General features: G+C 42.3%; 1 protein-coding gene across 1 annotated transcript in view; it reads left to right on the top strand.

Annotated features, from left to right (window-relative positions):
* The first annotated feature begins 3,111 nt into the window (after window positions 1–3,111).
* Window positions 3,112–15,198, top strand: part of Tmtc2 (Transmembrane O-mannosyltransferase targeting cadherins 2) — a 437,765-nt gene continuing 425,678 nt past the window's right edge. Inside the window, exons 1-3 of the mRNA XM_068229241.1 lie at window positions 3,112–3,203; window positions 4,089–4,512; window positions 4,759–4,923. Of these exons, the coding sequence (XP_068085342.1) occupies window positions 3,112–3,203; window positions 4,089–4,512; window positions 4,759–4,923 (681 nt within the window). The remainder of the gene's footprint in view (window positions 3,204–4,088; window positions 4,513–4,758; window positions 4,924–15,198) is intronic.

Here is a 15,198-nt window from a genome sequence, read left to right as displayed (position 1 = left end):
GGTTGGTTGGTTGGTTGGTTGGTTGGTCGGTCGGTCGGTCGGTCGGTCGGTCGGTCGGTCCATTAGACAGTTGCCTGGCGTCCACTGCAAATCTATCTGTTTTACCATCTGCCTTGAGATTTAACAAGATAATTTGGCATTCCAGTGCCTCTACTGATGTGAGAGCAACGTAGATACACCTCTGTGTTGTACATTCTTGGTAAGGTCGACGTCTGTAGCGGCTAAGTGTTCAACAGTTTTGGTTAGCGATCCTTAAGAATTTACCAGAAGAGAAGCTATCTGGGAAGAAATTCGAGCGTGATCAGCATCCAAGTCACTGGCGAGGAGTTAGTAAATTGGAACCGGGCGAGTTGGCCGTGCGCGTAGAGGCGCGCGGCTGTGAGCTTGCATCCGGGAGATCGCTGGTTCGAGCCCCACTGTCGGCAGCCCTGAAAATGGTTTTCCGTGGTTTCCCATTTTCACACCAGGCAAATGCTGGGGCTGTACCTTAATTAAGGCCACGGCCGCTTCCCTCCAACTCCTAGGCCTTTCCCATCCCATCGTCGCCATAAGACCTATCTGTGTCGGTGCGACGTAAAGCAAGTAGCAAAAAAAAAAGTAAATTGGAAAATCTTCAGGTATCTCGTACGGATAGTGGTGGCGGCACCAACAACGAATTTTGAGCAATGATAAATGTAACCTGGAAGAGGTGGAAGAAGATCACAGAACACCCCTTTTTGCCTCAAGTGGAAGCTATATCGGACAATGGTACGCCAGTCGCGCTATGTAGAGTTGAATGTCGACGAAATCCGGTAACGCCAGCTGCATGCCGCGGAAAAGAGAACGCTCCTTAGACGCTTGAATATCTCTCTTACCAGTCAAACAATTTAACAACAAATTAACCATTTTTGAAAACATGAGAGAGAAACTGTACGTAAATTTGCGACAGAAATTGGATTCTCAGATGTAATTTGTTGCTATTTGCATTCCTGTTGATGAACTGGAGCAGACAGGTAGTTCATATTATCCATGTATTTTATCGTGGTTGATCTTGAAAGAGAGAAAAGTTTGGAAGTCTTAGAGTAATCATTTCATAGAGATGAGCCTTTAGGATCGGTCTTCAAATATGTAGGTTCCACGTCCTGGTGTCCTTAATACGGGTAAGCGGTAAGATGCAGGCGGTAGGAAACATGCTGTTGATGTTTCTCTTTCTCCTTCTAACTACCTGAAGAATCATTACTGTAGCACCTTCAGCAGTCAGAGTATTGGAGATGACACTCTAAATCCGGGATTTAACTAGGATCACTGTATCACCTCAATTAGCTTCAGCCAGTATCTACCTGTAATTGAAATGGGAAACAGATGGTTAACTATGGGAATCACACCCACTTTCGTCCCCTACGTACTAGCTCAGCCCACAGCTCGAAATAGTACAGTCTATAAAATATTTTTCTGAATCATTATAAGGATGAGAGTAACGTAATTATCCATCAGACCATGAAGAGAAGACCGGGCGACATGGCCGTGCGGTTAGGGGTGCGCAGCTGTGAGTTTGCATCCGGGAAATGGTGGGTTCGAATCCCACTGTCGGCAGCTTTGAAGATAGTTTTCGGTGGTTTACCATTTTCACACAAGGCTGTACCTTAATTAAGACCACGGCCGCTTCCTTCCAACTCCTAGGCCATTCCTATCCCATCGTCGCCATAAGACGTATCCGTGTCGGTGCGACTTAAAGCTACTAGCAAAAATAAAGAAAGACCATAAAGAGTGATTTAACAGATTCGGTGAATGACATATATGTGACTCTTTCCTGCGATTATGTACGTATTCTATTTCTTATAATTTCGTACCATTTTTTACTGACAGTGAATAGTTAAATAATTATTATTTGCTGTATTGACATTATTACTAATGGCAAATACTTTGCAGTAGGGAGAATTTCCATTCTTACAATAGTTTTACAACTAAAAAACGAGAACAAACTATTAAAAGACATTTCGCGAAACGAACACAACTTACATAACAGTTATACATTACTTCGGAATTATATAATTACAATAAATTGCTGTGGCATTTACACGAAATATACTCAAAATAACTTACAACATTTCAACTACTGTACGAAAATTATTACAGTACAATCGTTTAAGATTTGACAAATAACTTTAGCATTTCCAGTACAGAATTTAAATATATCAACTACTCCACTATGAAATGGAAATGTTATTCAAATTTACAGAACGATGACTTGAGGCTCCCTATATTTTAAGGAAAATGCTCGTAGAATGCTGCAGGTAATTCACTGCAGTTATAAATTGAGTAAATCAAAATGAAACAATTTTTGAATACGTATTTCTTATGGTTGGTGGTCATCTTACAATTTGAGTTACGAAATTAGTGACACAAATATGTGACGCGATGTTAGTTAGCAACCGTGCAGACTGTGATGTGAAGTACTGATGAATGGCTATGACTGAGAGACACATTATCAAAAAAGGCCCTTAGAGTACAGATGGTCGATGTGACCTTGCAGGATGTTTTGTGAAGTATTGAAGGATGGTCATGACCAGACACATATAGAAGGCTCATCTGATCACACTCTAGAGAACTCATTACATCATTCGTGGTAGTTTCAAAGGCGCTGAGTCAGATACCACTTTTAGGTGTGCTGGATCCCACATTTGTCGACTCCAAATTGATTACAGCTGTAATTGTTTATTGCAGGTACACACGTCATAACTTGCACAAAACCATTCTGGGACTCATAAAGAATATCTTCTAGAATAGCTACTTCTCCCCCTTTCCCACACTTTACGTAATCATCGGTCCTGAGGTTTTCTAGTCGATTGTTCAATTGTCCCCAAGCTGACATTGTGCATATATAGCACATTGAAGTCTTCCCACCCATATCACAGTACTTCTAGGATTGAAATAATACATGACGTACCTTGCAGTCTTCTGCTGAACCCCCTTACCATCATTACTTACAAAAGATTAGGCGAGAGATGGTTGAAAAGTGTTGCCATAGGGTAATGAATTTTCAGGTACTATTTCCGTTGGAGGGATTGTAACCAGTTGAAAGAACGGTTGTTCTGCGCGATGGCTCCATTGTTCCAATCCTCTCGAGAATACATGCGTCAGTTGAAGAAAGGGAAAAAGAAGCCAGAGATGAGCAAAGTTAGACAAATGAGAAGAAGTAATTTTGTACGGCTGTCTTTTCTTCTGTAACAGAAAATGTATTATACCAAATTTTGCGAAAAAATCAGTAGTAAAATATTATAAAAAGTCCTCTTAAATTAAACATTTCTTAATAAAAGGCAAATAACTTCAAAAATATTAAAAGTCTTAGGGGTAGTTCGGAAAATATTATTTTAGTGTATATTTTACATTAGAATTGCGAATAACATGCAATGAAAGACAACAATGCATTTTTCTCTTGATTGAAATTTAAACCACACTGAATTTCATTTTTATTAGGTTCATAGGATTGGAAGAAGAACTTTATAATTGGATGTAACTTTCTATGTTGGAAGATTTACATGCCCACTCAAAAATATATACTATTATTAACCGAGAAAAATGCTTTCTAGTCGTCAGTCAGGCCAGGAGAACCTACTGCAGCTCGTGTCAATGTTCTCACACAAACACGTAGTCTGCACTATCTCCACACTCTTCAAACCTCTGCGTTGCCACTGGACCGGTATCTTTTTTTGAGATTACTGAATTATTTATTTTATTTCTTGCCAACAGGCATTTCTGCCCATTTACAAAACATTTGCTTAATGTTTTCCTCCATTTAAAGAGTAGTATGTTCTAAAAACAAAAAAATTACTATACGGTATAACTCTCTAGCTAACATGTGTCCGTTAATGTCTCTGTAAACATACAATTAATACTAAAAATGACAGGACTATAGCTATTCATTATATATAAGATTAGACATATATTTAACTCCTAGGTTGTTTGTTGTTTGTGTGAACTTTCTTCGTACTAGCCGTGAGAAGATATTTTTCTCGTCAAATATGTTAAAATTTAACATGTAATTAATTAATGGACAAATTAATTTCACTGCTGGACTCGTAGTGACCTGTTTCCTTATTTCGTTTCAGCCGCGCTATCCTCAGCAACCAGGACGTGCTACCCTCGACGCCGATGACCCGCCTGCTGTCGGATGACTTCTGGGGCACTCCTCTATCACACAGCGGGTCTCATGGCTCCTACAGACCTCTGTGTGTACTCTCCTTTCGGCTCAATTACATGGCTGGAGGCTTCCGCGCTTGGGGATACCACCTGGTCAACATTCTCCTGCACTGCCTAGCCACCGGGCTGGTCGTGCGTGTAGCGCGGGTCCTATTCCCCCCAGGGGCTACCCTGCCCGCAGCAGTGACGGGACTGCTCTTTGCAGCCCATCCCATACACACGGAAGCTGTTGCAGGTGTTGTAGGTCGAGCAGACCTCCTTGCCTGCGTTTTCTACCTGCTCTCATTTCTCTGCTACGTCTCTCACGTCAGAAACAGGGATCAGAGTTTAACCGCCAGTAGTCTGAGCAATGTGAATTACTCTAAAGCACAAGAAGAACAATACATTTCCGAAATTAAGAGGAATAAAGAAGTTCAGAAACAGTGTGTTTCAGTGCGGGAAGAACTCAAAGTGAGTGAGAGTAATAAATGCCTGAGGTATACCAAGTGCGTGACATGCGTGAGAAACAGCGTGTGTGAACTGTGCGAGTGGAAGGGTTGTGGTGTTAGTGTTCTCAAGGAATGCGTACGTGAGTGGAAGCACGACAGACGGCAGTGGCTATCATTAGCGGCCTGCGTGCTACTCGCTGCCACCGCCATCTTGAGCAAGGAGACGGGCGTCACAGTTCTCCTCGTCTGCGCCGCCTACGACGTCGTCCTCCACCTCAGATACTGGCAAGGGGACTTGAGGACTGTCTTCACCAAGGTAAGTGTTCATGTGCAGTAAAATTGTTGTCGTGTCAAACTTCTCGGGACCAGACTCATGGCCGGATCATCGTCATCACCTTCTTAGCGTTTGTCCCACAGTGGAGCAGCGTTCGCTGTTTTGTTTTGCAAGCCAGTCTCCACTTGGTTCTCATAAGAGCATCATTTGAAACAAGTTGAACATATGCAGACTCAGCTCGCTAGAACACCCCCCCCCCCCAGCAGCCGCTTGCCAGTGTGCCAGCTGTGACCTGTAGGCTGGTGACAGTCCATCTTGATAACTTTACGGAATCATATTGTTTTATCAGATTTGGACTAAATTCTTCCGCCTCCATTTTTAAATAACCTTTGATGAAATCTCCATTTGATGGACTTAGTAATAGTTCGGCCAATTGAAGAGAAATTCTGTAGGAGAAGCGGACGGCGGGCTAATTGTTTATATTTAAAATTGCATTGTCCTGAAAGTAAACAGGGTGATGTAACCTTAACTCAACCTTACTTCAAGTAATTATTGTGTATATATATATGTATGGAAATTTCAGGTTTTGGTTCTTTTAATAATACTATTTACGAACCATATAGCAATGTGCTAATAATACGTAACAGAATGGTACACTCGTGGTCAGTTTTAAATCGTACTTAATTGGCTAATATGATTAGGCATAAATTAATCAAATATTGAAATATGTGAATATAATACCTACCTCTTGGTTGACAGTTTCCAGGTTTAGTCGCTTTATTCGTGCTGGACGATTTTCATCTTTATATTGATCGTAATCACTACTAAGATAAACGACATAATGTCGTATTACATTGGATTTCTTCAATTGGTTCAAGGTTTTCTTACAATTTAAACATCCCTTGAGCGTACATAAATAAGTACAATAATTGCCACTCATGTGAAATCGACAACGAAGTCGGAGTCTCCGCAGTAAGCACCATTATGTTAACTGAGATTGACTACGAATGCAACCTGCAGTGCAGAAGACCACAGTGGAGTGTGACGTCACACACCTGTGCCCGCTGCATCTGCACATTGCTGACATAGCGCATATCTCCTTGAAGGCGATCAAGCCACCGACCACGTGACCTATTTCTTGGTGGCGTGATGCCAACGGATGTACCTTGTCTGCGCATTACGTGGCCTGGTCACACGCATCTTGTCTAGAATTGGGGCTACTCCCTTGATTTTCCGGATTTCTACGTTGGTGACATGATCTAGTCAGGTCAGGCCAAGTGACCATGGAATCTTGCGCATCTCCACGACGTGAAGAGTTTTTTCGTGTTTGACTGCTGCTGCCCAGCATTCAGAGTGAAGAACATTCCTGTAAACCTTGGTCGGATAAAATGTCTTCTTTCTTGGCCGTATATGTACCCATAAAACGGGCACTAGCGAGCTCACTCAGCGCTGGAGATTAGATCTAATGGCAGCCTCAGCAGTTCGTTTCCACGTTTTCTTAGGACGCCCTCTTCCTCTCTTTGGCTCTTGGATGGCATGAGCTTTCCGTACTAAATAGGGTTCACTTCCTCTTCTGACGTGACCATACCAGCGGAGGTCTTTCTCCTCCATCTTGTCGCTGATGGGCACATCTGTAAAGGTTCCTCGCACGTGTTCATTGCGCACTTTGTCATGCAGAGTCACTCCTGCTAACTACTACAACATCCGAATCTCTGTGATATGCATTCGCTGGTCATGCTATTTCTCCCTTGCCGAACATTCGGAGCCGTACAAAAGGGCAGGACGCACAGTGGTTTTTACACTTTGCCCTTAAATTTGACTGGCATCCGCTTAACACACAGAACAGTAGTAAGAGATCGCCATTTCATCCATCCAACACTGATGCGGTGCTTGACATGTGCATCGATATTACCATCAGTTGTGATGACTGATCCAAGGTATTTGAACTTGCCGGTCATCATCAGTGGTTCTCCGGCTTGCGCTGGCTGCACACAGTTGAAGAACTGTTTCTTCTTGCGACTTATTCTTAATCCGTTTGCATCTGGTATTACTCGCTATCGTTCCAGGACTCCTGACATAACTCACCAACCAAGACAGTATCAACTGCATAATGTAGAGTCCACGGCAGCATGTTTGTCATCAAATGCTCCGTGAGGAAGTTGATGACAATTTTGAATAGTACAGGGTTGGCGTCAGGCGGCAACCGGCTGTAAAACATTTTTACCAAACCATGCTTCGTCGGATAAAACGCCAATATTAAAATAAAGATTTTGCTGTAAATTATTTCGGTACTTTACTTTAATTTAAGACATTGTATACAGTATTTCGAAACGTATTACGCTTAAAAAGTTACTCAAAATCGCATCCGCTATTGTAAGCGACAAGCAAGCGAGTGAGGCGGAGTGGGAAGCAGGGTGGGCAGTTCTGACCGGGCCAGTTGCTTGACGGGTCTGCCTGCTAAGAAGGCATTGACTGGAAGAGTTGGTAAAATAGTAAAACTAAACACCTGTCCTCATCCCGAGCAGGTACAGTTATTTTCGGACACATCCCAAATGGAGGTTAGCTGCATGTGCTCTCCTTCCAGTACCGGAATAGAACCCAGACCTTCCAGGCTGGCTACGGGATCGGACATAGTTATTGATAAGGCTGAATAGTATTTACATATTTTATTTAATTATCGGTTTTCCAATAATGAAAATCGTTAGAAAACGGATGAAGATCGACACCTTGTGTTGATGGATACCCTTGAAACGGGCAAAATGTCACGCGTGCAAAACGAGGCGCAGAGGTTCTGTGCGCCGTACATCGGTCCGAATCAGTCTCGGCTTGGACCAGCATTTTATCTCGGAGCGACTCGGCTAAGGTCGGCTCGGATGACGCAGAGCTACACAGCTAGTGAGGAAGGGGGAGATAGGCATAGGGAAAGAGAGAGACAGCGCTATTGTTCAAAATCGAGGAGTGGGGGTCTGCACTCTCGTCAAGCTAGCGAAGTCGTCTTTTGCACCTTGCACCTCGCAATGCAGCGGTGCATGCACCCTGAGCGACTCTCACTTGGAGCGCTGTCGGAAGTAAAATAGGAGGGTTTTATTGAATTGCCGACTTTAGCATATCATCACTTTCGGGTTTTCAAGTAATTGCGGTGGTACGAGTACATGTGAGATGTGTCATCTGATACCAGCACTGTAGAGTTTCAAGCAGAAGCTTTTTTGCATTGTAGCGTGAAGATCTCTCGAGCTATATCGTAACTGTGTTACAAATCAAATACTTCAGTGTCTTCTACGAGACGTCCTCGCGGGCGCAGATACTCATCTGAGAGAAGTTGAGCCCGAGGACTTTCAGCACAAACACCCAACTAAATACCAACTGCAATTCTCCAGGCTCCTTGGTACCGTAATCTTTTTGTCAGCATCTGTTGTACAGGACATCAGTAAACATTTCTATAAGTAATCGTTAAAATACTCATTTCTCCTTTCCTTCTCTCTTCTTACCGACGCACTAACACTGACAGGTTTTCGTATTTGTTCTGAGAAGAAAACGGTGTAGCCTTAACTGAAATACAGCGCCAGAATCCTTCTGTTGTGAAAATCCGAAACAACGTAAATTTATATTCAGGCCTACAGAGACAGTTAGATTTGGTCGCATTACATTTCACAAGTTCTGAGTGATAAAAATGTTGAATGGAGTCACAAAGGAAATATGGGCTTTCTATTTATTCTGTCTAAAATGACAGGAGGCCGAAAATATCCTGAATACTACAAGTTTACATTAAGTAGTGACTTGTGCCTACATGCTGCTCCGAGGCGCCTGCTAAAACGGCATTGCTTTTTGTGATCTTTTATTTTTTTAATTGGCTTGTCATCGTACCGACACGGATATATCTTACGGCGCCGATGGGATAGAAAAGGGATAGGAATGGTAGGGAAGTGGCCGTGCCCTTAACAAATGTCGCGAAAATGGGAAACCACCGAAAACACGGCTGCCGACAGTGGGGTTCTAGCCCACTAGCTGGGCGTCCCTAACCACACGGCCAAATTGCTCGTTTTTTGTGATGTACTTTGGCTGTATCATTTTCAGATTAGTCACCATAGGATCGGCCACGTTTATGGGGAATTCCCTTAGCACACATGGCAGTATACTGATTTGGATGAGACTAGGTAAACAAGAGATAGGTAATCTGCCACCTGGGCGACTGCCCTAAATGCCGATCAGTGGTGATTGATTGATTGATTGATTGATTGATTGATTGATTGATTGATTGATTGATTGTTTGATTGATTGATTGGATATAAAATGCTATACAGAGGAGGTAATCCCCTTAAATTCGTAACAATAAAGGAACAAGGCAGAGCTCGCAGTAACTTCACGCTACCGTCTTAACAGTATGATAGCACAGGCCATTCTCCTCCTATAGTGCTGATACCAGCTGCTACACGTTTCACCAAGGTTCCTAGCACAAAATATTGGAACTGTTTGGAGAAAATTAGGAAGTTACATATGTATGAAATTCAGCAACGCCATAATGACTTAATATTTTTACGAGGACCGTCATAACTTACGCTTTGAAATTGGGGATGGGTATAGATCTTTGAAGTTTGTTTGGCAATTTCTGAAAATTTTCTATTACCGGATAGCTTTCAACAGTTATGAACGAAGGAAACGAAATATTAACACCTTTAAATACACTTGTAATCTACGGGATATCGAGTACCTTAACGTGAGGGGCACCAACTGTGTCTCAGTATCCTGATGGATCGCTTCAGTGTTTTGAGGATAAAGGCATGGAAGAGATCTTTGTTGATCTTGGTCTGTTGCAAAATTGAACGCGGAAAGGCGTATTCGTACTTCTGGCTCCTGCCAAGGGCCCCACAACTTCAAGATTCTTTGCCACGCTGTGCTGGTAGTGTGGTTTCAGTCTCGAACCTGACGGATAAATTGATTAAGAAAGCTTTATGTTTCTTCATCGAGGGTGATGATAATACCTGCCTTTGACTATCATCATCAAAACTTAATTCCAGGCTGCTAGTCAAGATACGCTCAACACTCATTTTGGGAAAAGTTGGCACCAGATAGCAATACTCAAATTTGTATACTTTTTGAGGGAAGACACTCCTCTGGGAAATAAACCACAGAATAAAAGACAATACATAAAACCTTAGAATTTTCAGCGTGTTTTATGACGTCTCTTCGAGCGGCTTGTGTCTCTGCTTCACTCATTACAAAGACGTATTCTGTCTCGCTCGGTCTCCTATTTTGTTTATAACCATCTCGAAGCTTAGGAAAACTGAGATAAAATTCCCTCAATGTATGTCATGTAATTTCATGCTGTCTTGAACTTGACGGGATACACAGTTTTATTTTCAACGTTTGATGACATTTAAAATGACGCTCTGCTCTTCTTGTTGGCCAGAGCCACTTGGGCGTACTGGAGGGAAGTAACTGGCCGTGTCTTACATCCGCCAGCTGTTCAATTAACTCGAGTACATATCAGTCTTATCAAACGAAATTTTGTTTTTAAATATAAATAAATATTTAATTCTACATTCACCTGACATATTTTCATACCTGATGAGTAGTTTGTGCATGATTATCCAGAAAATGAAGGGATTTCTACATTCCTTGGATACGCCGTATAGATATTACTTGTCCGTGCCATAAATATGTAAAAAGGGGTCTAATGGAAGAATGTTCTTCAGTCTCAGGGTGCTTGTGCACTATAGTCCTGTAGTTACGAGCTCAATAATGACGAGGTAACTCAAATGTGTAGAGAAATTGTGCAGGATGGCGAGTAATTTGAATATGCGCTGCTGCTGTTAAAGGGATCTCTCGTAATCACTAAACTGTCAATTCACTTCATTCTGAAATGATGGTTTCATCGCTACCTTGGCGTCTTCACAATTTCGAGCTGATCTGTCGGAATGGGTCAACATTGCTTGTTACGTGAAGACTTGGTGGCTCGGTAGTGATGGGAATCTCACTCCCGAACCCGGTTTTTTGAGCGGTTATTTTTTGATGAGGGATGGAGGTTTATTCTTTTTCACGACTAAGTCACCGTGGAGCAGCGGGGGCGATCATCCTCAGTGCTGTTCGTGTATTGGCACGTAGAAGAACACTTATGGGGCATAATTTAGGCACTGTGGTGTTCCGAAAAGCACTAAACGTAGCTGGTGGGACTACAAATTATTATTATTATTATTATTATTATTATTATTATTATTATTATTATTATTAATTCGCTGGGATCATGGAGGACCACATTAAGTCTTATTACATTTGGCAGTGAACTTTTCCTTCTTTTGAGCCAAGAATCTCCTGATTCCTCCCGAGGAGGCCTGCTATCGTTCCTCGGTCCAAGGGACACCGTGTCTTCTTTTCGGTGGTTCGTCTCGGTTTAGCCCATTCGTCACCATCTCTTTCGGAAAAGAGCTCTGCCCAAAGCGTATTCCGGTCTGATATGTAGCACGTACTACAACTTATTCGCTAATCTGCCAACTAGGGACCACGATAAGTTTCTGGTGTTTATTCAGTTTTCGATTGATCCGCTAGCTTTCTGTGTGGAACACGGCGTTCATCCAACCACTGTGCACTTCTCATCCCGGAAAGTCCCAATAGTCGTGATACTGGTCTCGTTTGTTCGCTGATCTAGTCATAGGCCCATTCCTTCGAGTACTTTCTTCTTCTTATTGTAATTCGAGTTTCTCACCCTTCGTCTCCTTGGCCAACGAATGAAATTAAGCAGGTCGTGGCAAATCATAGTGCATGTTACAGGCGATTTAGGCAAACTGATAGCACTAGTGATGTCGAAAATTACCGCATTCTTCGAAATAAAGTAAAGCAATTATTTCGTAACACCAAGTATAAATATATTCAAGAGATAACAAAGGGGGAAAGTTCAGCACTAATATGGTTATAGGTCGCAGCCTGACCAAGCTGGCACCCACTATACCACTTGATGATTTAAACTCTCATTTTACGAAAGCAGCATATACTAATAATGATATTACTAATAATAATAATAATAATGATAATCATCATCCAGATGTTGATCTAGATGCTGCTGGTGATAAAAACGCCATAAATACTCATTCCTGATGAAATTAAGTAAACTTCACATTTAAAAAAGTTATTGTGAATGATGTGAAGCGTGTAATTTACATCCCCAAGTCAGATTCTCCGGGTAATGGCAACATACCATTATCTTTCATTAAAATATATATTAATCGTGCAATGTTATCTGTTCTGACTCATATATTTAATCATTTCCTCGTACGGGGACTATTCCCAACTGTGTGGATGTATGGTATGGTCATTCCCATTGCTATTAAGAATTCTCCTACTTTACCATTATCGCCCTATATCCATTCTCCCACCCCTTTCCAAAGTACTAGAACGCTTGGTACAAGAACAAGTCCTTGCTTACTTGACTAACTACTCACTGCTTGACCATTACAAATCTGGTTTCAAGAAAGGGCACAGCACAACGACTGCGTTACTGAATATAACTGATGACACTAGTACTCATTTATATACATGACGTGGTTAAGTGTAAGAAAGGGCCGGATCGCTAACTTCGCAACAATAAGGTCGCTTTAATAATAAAAATAATAATGAGCTGAGATGAATTACTTTACACAGATCAGTGATTTGATTTTCAAAGTTTCTCCGGAATTAATCTCAAAATATGAAACAAAACATTGATGCATCGATAGACCTGAACATTCCAGACGTATATGAAACTGTACGTAGGAACACTATTTCTCTATACGGGTGGGAGGTGAGTTCGAATTCCCCGCCTACCATGGGCGAAATGGTTTTCCGAGATTTCTTCTTTGAACTCTAGGAAAATGCGGGGTTGTACCTTTCTCAAGGCGATCACATCACATACCTAGGGAAGTGGCGAGCTGACCATATCCCCCGACACTCCTGGGACTAAATATCCATTCTCGATCAAAGCGAAATACACACGTAATTATTATTTCATAAAAGGACAATATTAACTTACGTTGTCAACGATAAGTACTTGCTCTGCATTTAGCGCCATCTATTCCGCGACACCATTGTAACCGTGACAACCAGTGTTGGTCAGTAGCTTTCTGCCTGGAACTAAGAGCTTGAGAACGATTCTAGTCCTCGATTCAGAATAAAAATCTTTGAAGTGTCCAGGAAAGGAACCCTGGGGCTTGAATAATAGACAGGCACGCTACACCACAGAGATTAATAATAATAATAATAATAATAATAATAATAATAATAATAATAATAATAATAATAATAATAATAATAATAATAATAACTGTAGATTAATGTCCGCCTCTGTGGTGTAGCGGTTAGTGTGATTAGCTGTGATCTCCGGAGGCCCGGGTTAGATTCCCGGTTCTACCAAGAAGTTTGTAACGTTGTACGAGGTCGGGAACGAGATTCACTCAGCCTCAGGAGCTCAACTGACTAGAGGGGGTTCGATTTCTACCTCAGCCATCCTCGAAGTGGTTTTCCGTGGTTACCCACTTCTCCTCGAGGCAAATGCCGTGGTGGTACCTAACTTATGGATACGTCCACTTCCTTGTCTATCGCCGGGCTGAGTGGCTCAGACGGTTAAGGCGCTGGCCTTCTAACCCCAACTTGGCAGGTTCGATCCTGGCTCAGTCCGGTGGTATTTGAAGATGCTCAAATACGACAGCCTCGTGTCGGTAGATTTACTGGAACGTAAAAGAACTGCTACGGGACTAAATTCCGGCACCTCGGCGTCTCCGAAGACCGTGAAAGTATAACATTATTATTATTGCTTCCTTGTCTATCCCTTCCAAGCTTCCCATCCACCCACAAGGCATAGCAGGTGAGCCTACCTCCTCCCCAGTTGTATTATTGACACAACGTCACACGTTCCATGACACTGCGCTTGAGGCGCTGAGTTCGAGGGAGAAGCCAACCCTGGACGCTGAACGGTTTACGAAAGAATAATTAACCCATTCACTCATTTTATTTTCAGTTTATCGGAACTCTATGTCCTCTGTGGGTGGAGTCAAAGGATGGCGTAAGAGGCCACTGAGAGGGGAAAATCCAAAGAATCTGCACTTTCTCTCTCGTCTTCTAAGCGCAAAACTATATCCATGTTTGCATGCGTTTCCGTGTAACGGAGAAATTGTACGATGCGACATTTTTTCCTTAAAATCGTCTGAGAACTACAATCAATCACCATCAGTAAAGTTCTGCCCTAGGGCAGGTCTGCGTGCAAATCTGTCACCTGCCATCCTCTTGGTTTTATCTTTTGTGTCTTCATCTTCTTCTATTCACCGTTCGTCCATATCATACATCAATAAATAATCTCTTCTCATCCAATGTCCAAGCCAATATTGTGTTTCCTCTTAGTGATTACCTTTAATATTTCTCCCTCTTCCCCCACTTTTCCCAGCACCTCCTCATTTCTCACTTTCTCTACCCATTTCATCCCCTTCTTCCTTCTCCAAACCCACGTCTTACATACTTCAAGTCTTCTTTCCCCAGTGTCCATGTCTCAGCTCAGTATAATGCCACTGACCATGCACACGCAAAGAAGCCTCCTCTTATTCAATGAATCAACGTTGGTATATTATTCGACCTGTGGTCTATAAAGCGTTATAGGTGATAACTAGGCTCCGAATTTGTAGGCAGTAATAGTTCAGAATGCCAACTACTCTTGTTATTAGGAAGTGTTGACTAGTCCGTTCTTCTGTTGTGTAGCGCGAGTAACATTAATTCGAAGGGTTCTATTATCGGTGCCCCTGAAGTTTATGCAACACCCGCAGCACAATCGTTCTGCAGGAAAGACTATACTTGTTACTCTCCTCAGTAGATTGGAAATGTAACCTATTACTGCGTACAAATCCCGACCCTAGCTATAATCTCCGCTTATCCGATTTCCCTACAGCATCGGTCATCTGGAAGGACATGGGTTCGATTCCCATCAGGAAGTGAAATATATACGACATTTCCACTTCAAGAGAGGCACTTTGCCCTGACGTTCGCTCAGCATGAAACGAAGATGAATCCCAGATTGATTCCTGGGCGCAACCAGCTCACTTAGTGCTGAGGTTCAGGCAGCCTACAACTAAAGTGAGTACCAGGTTCATCCCTGCGTGTAGAAATGACCAGTTTCTCTCACTTAGTGGACAAGTTACTCCTCCGGGGACCCTCACGACCTGTACGAAGACCGCTCTGATAACTATAGTTATGCGGCACAGAGTGAGAAATTGCAGCCTACAAAATGCAACGACGCAATGTTCCAGTTCCCTTAGTTCATTACAAAGAACGTTCAATATTAAGTCACCGCTATTTAAGTACTGG

Source organism: Anabrus simplex, chromosome 9, assembly GCF_040414725.1.
Source record: "Anabrus simplex isolate iqAnaSimp1 chromosome 9, ASM4041472v1, whole genome shotgun sequence".
In the NCBI taxonomy this organism is placed as follows: domain Eukaryota; kingdom Metazoa; phylum Arthropoda; class Insecta; order Orthoptera; family Tettigoniidae; genus Anabrus; species Anabrus simplex.
Note: the sequence above shows the minus strand (reverse complement) of the source record. Positions and strands in the feature narration are given on the sequence as shown.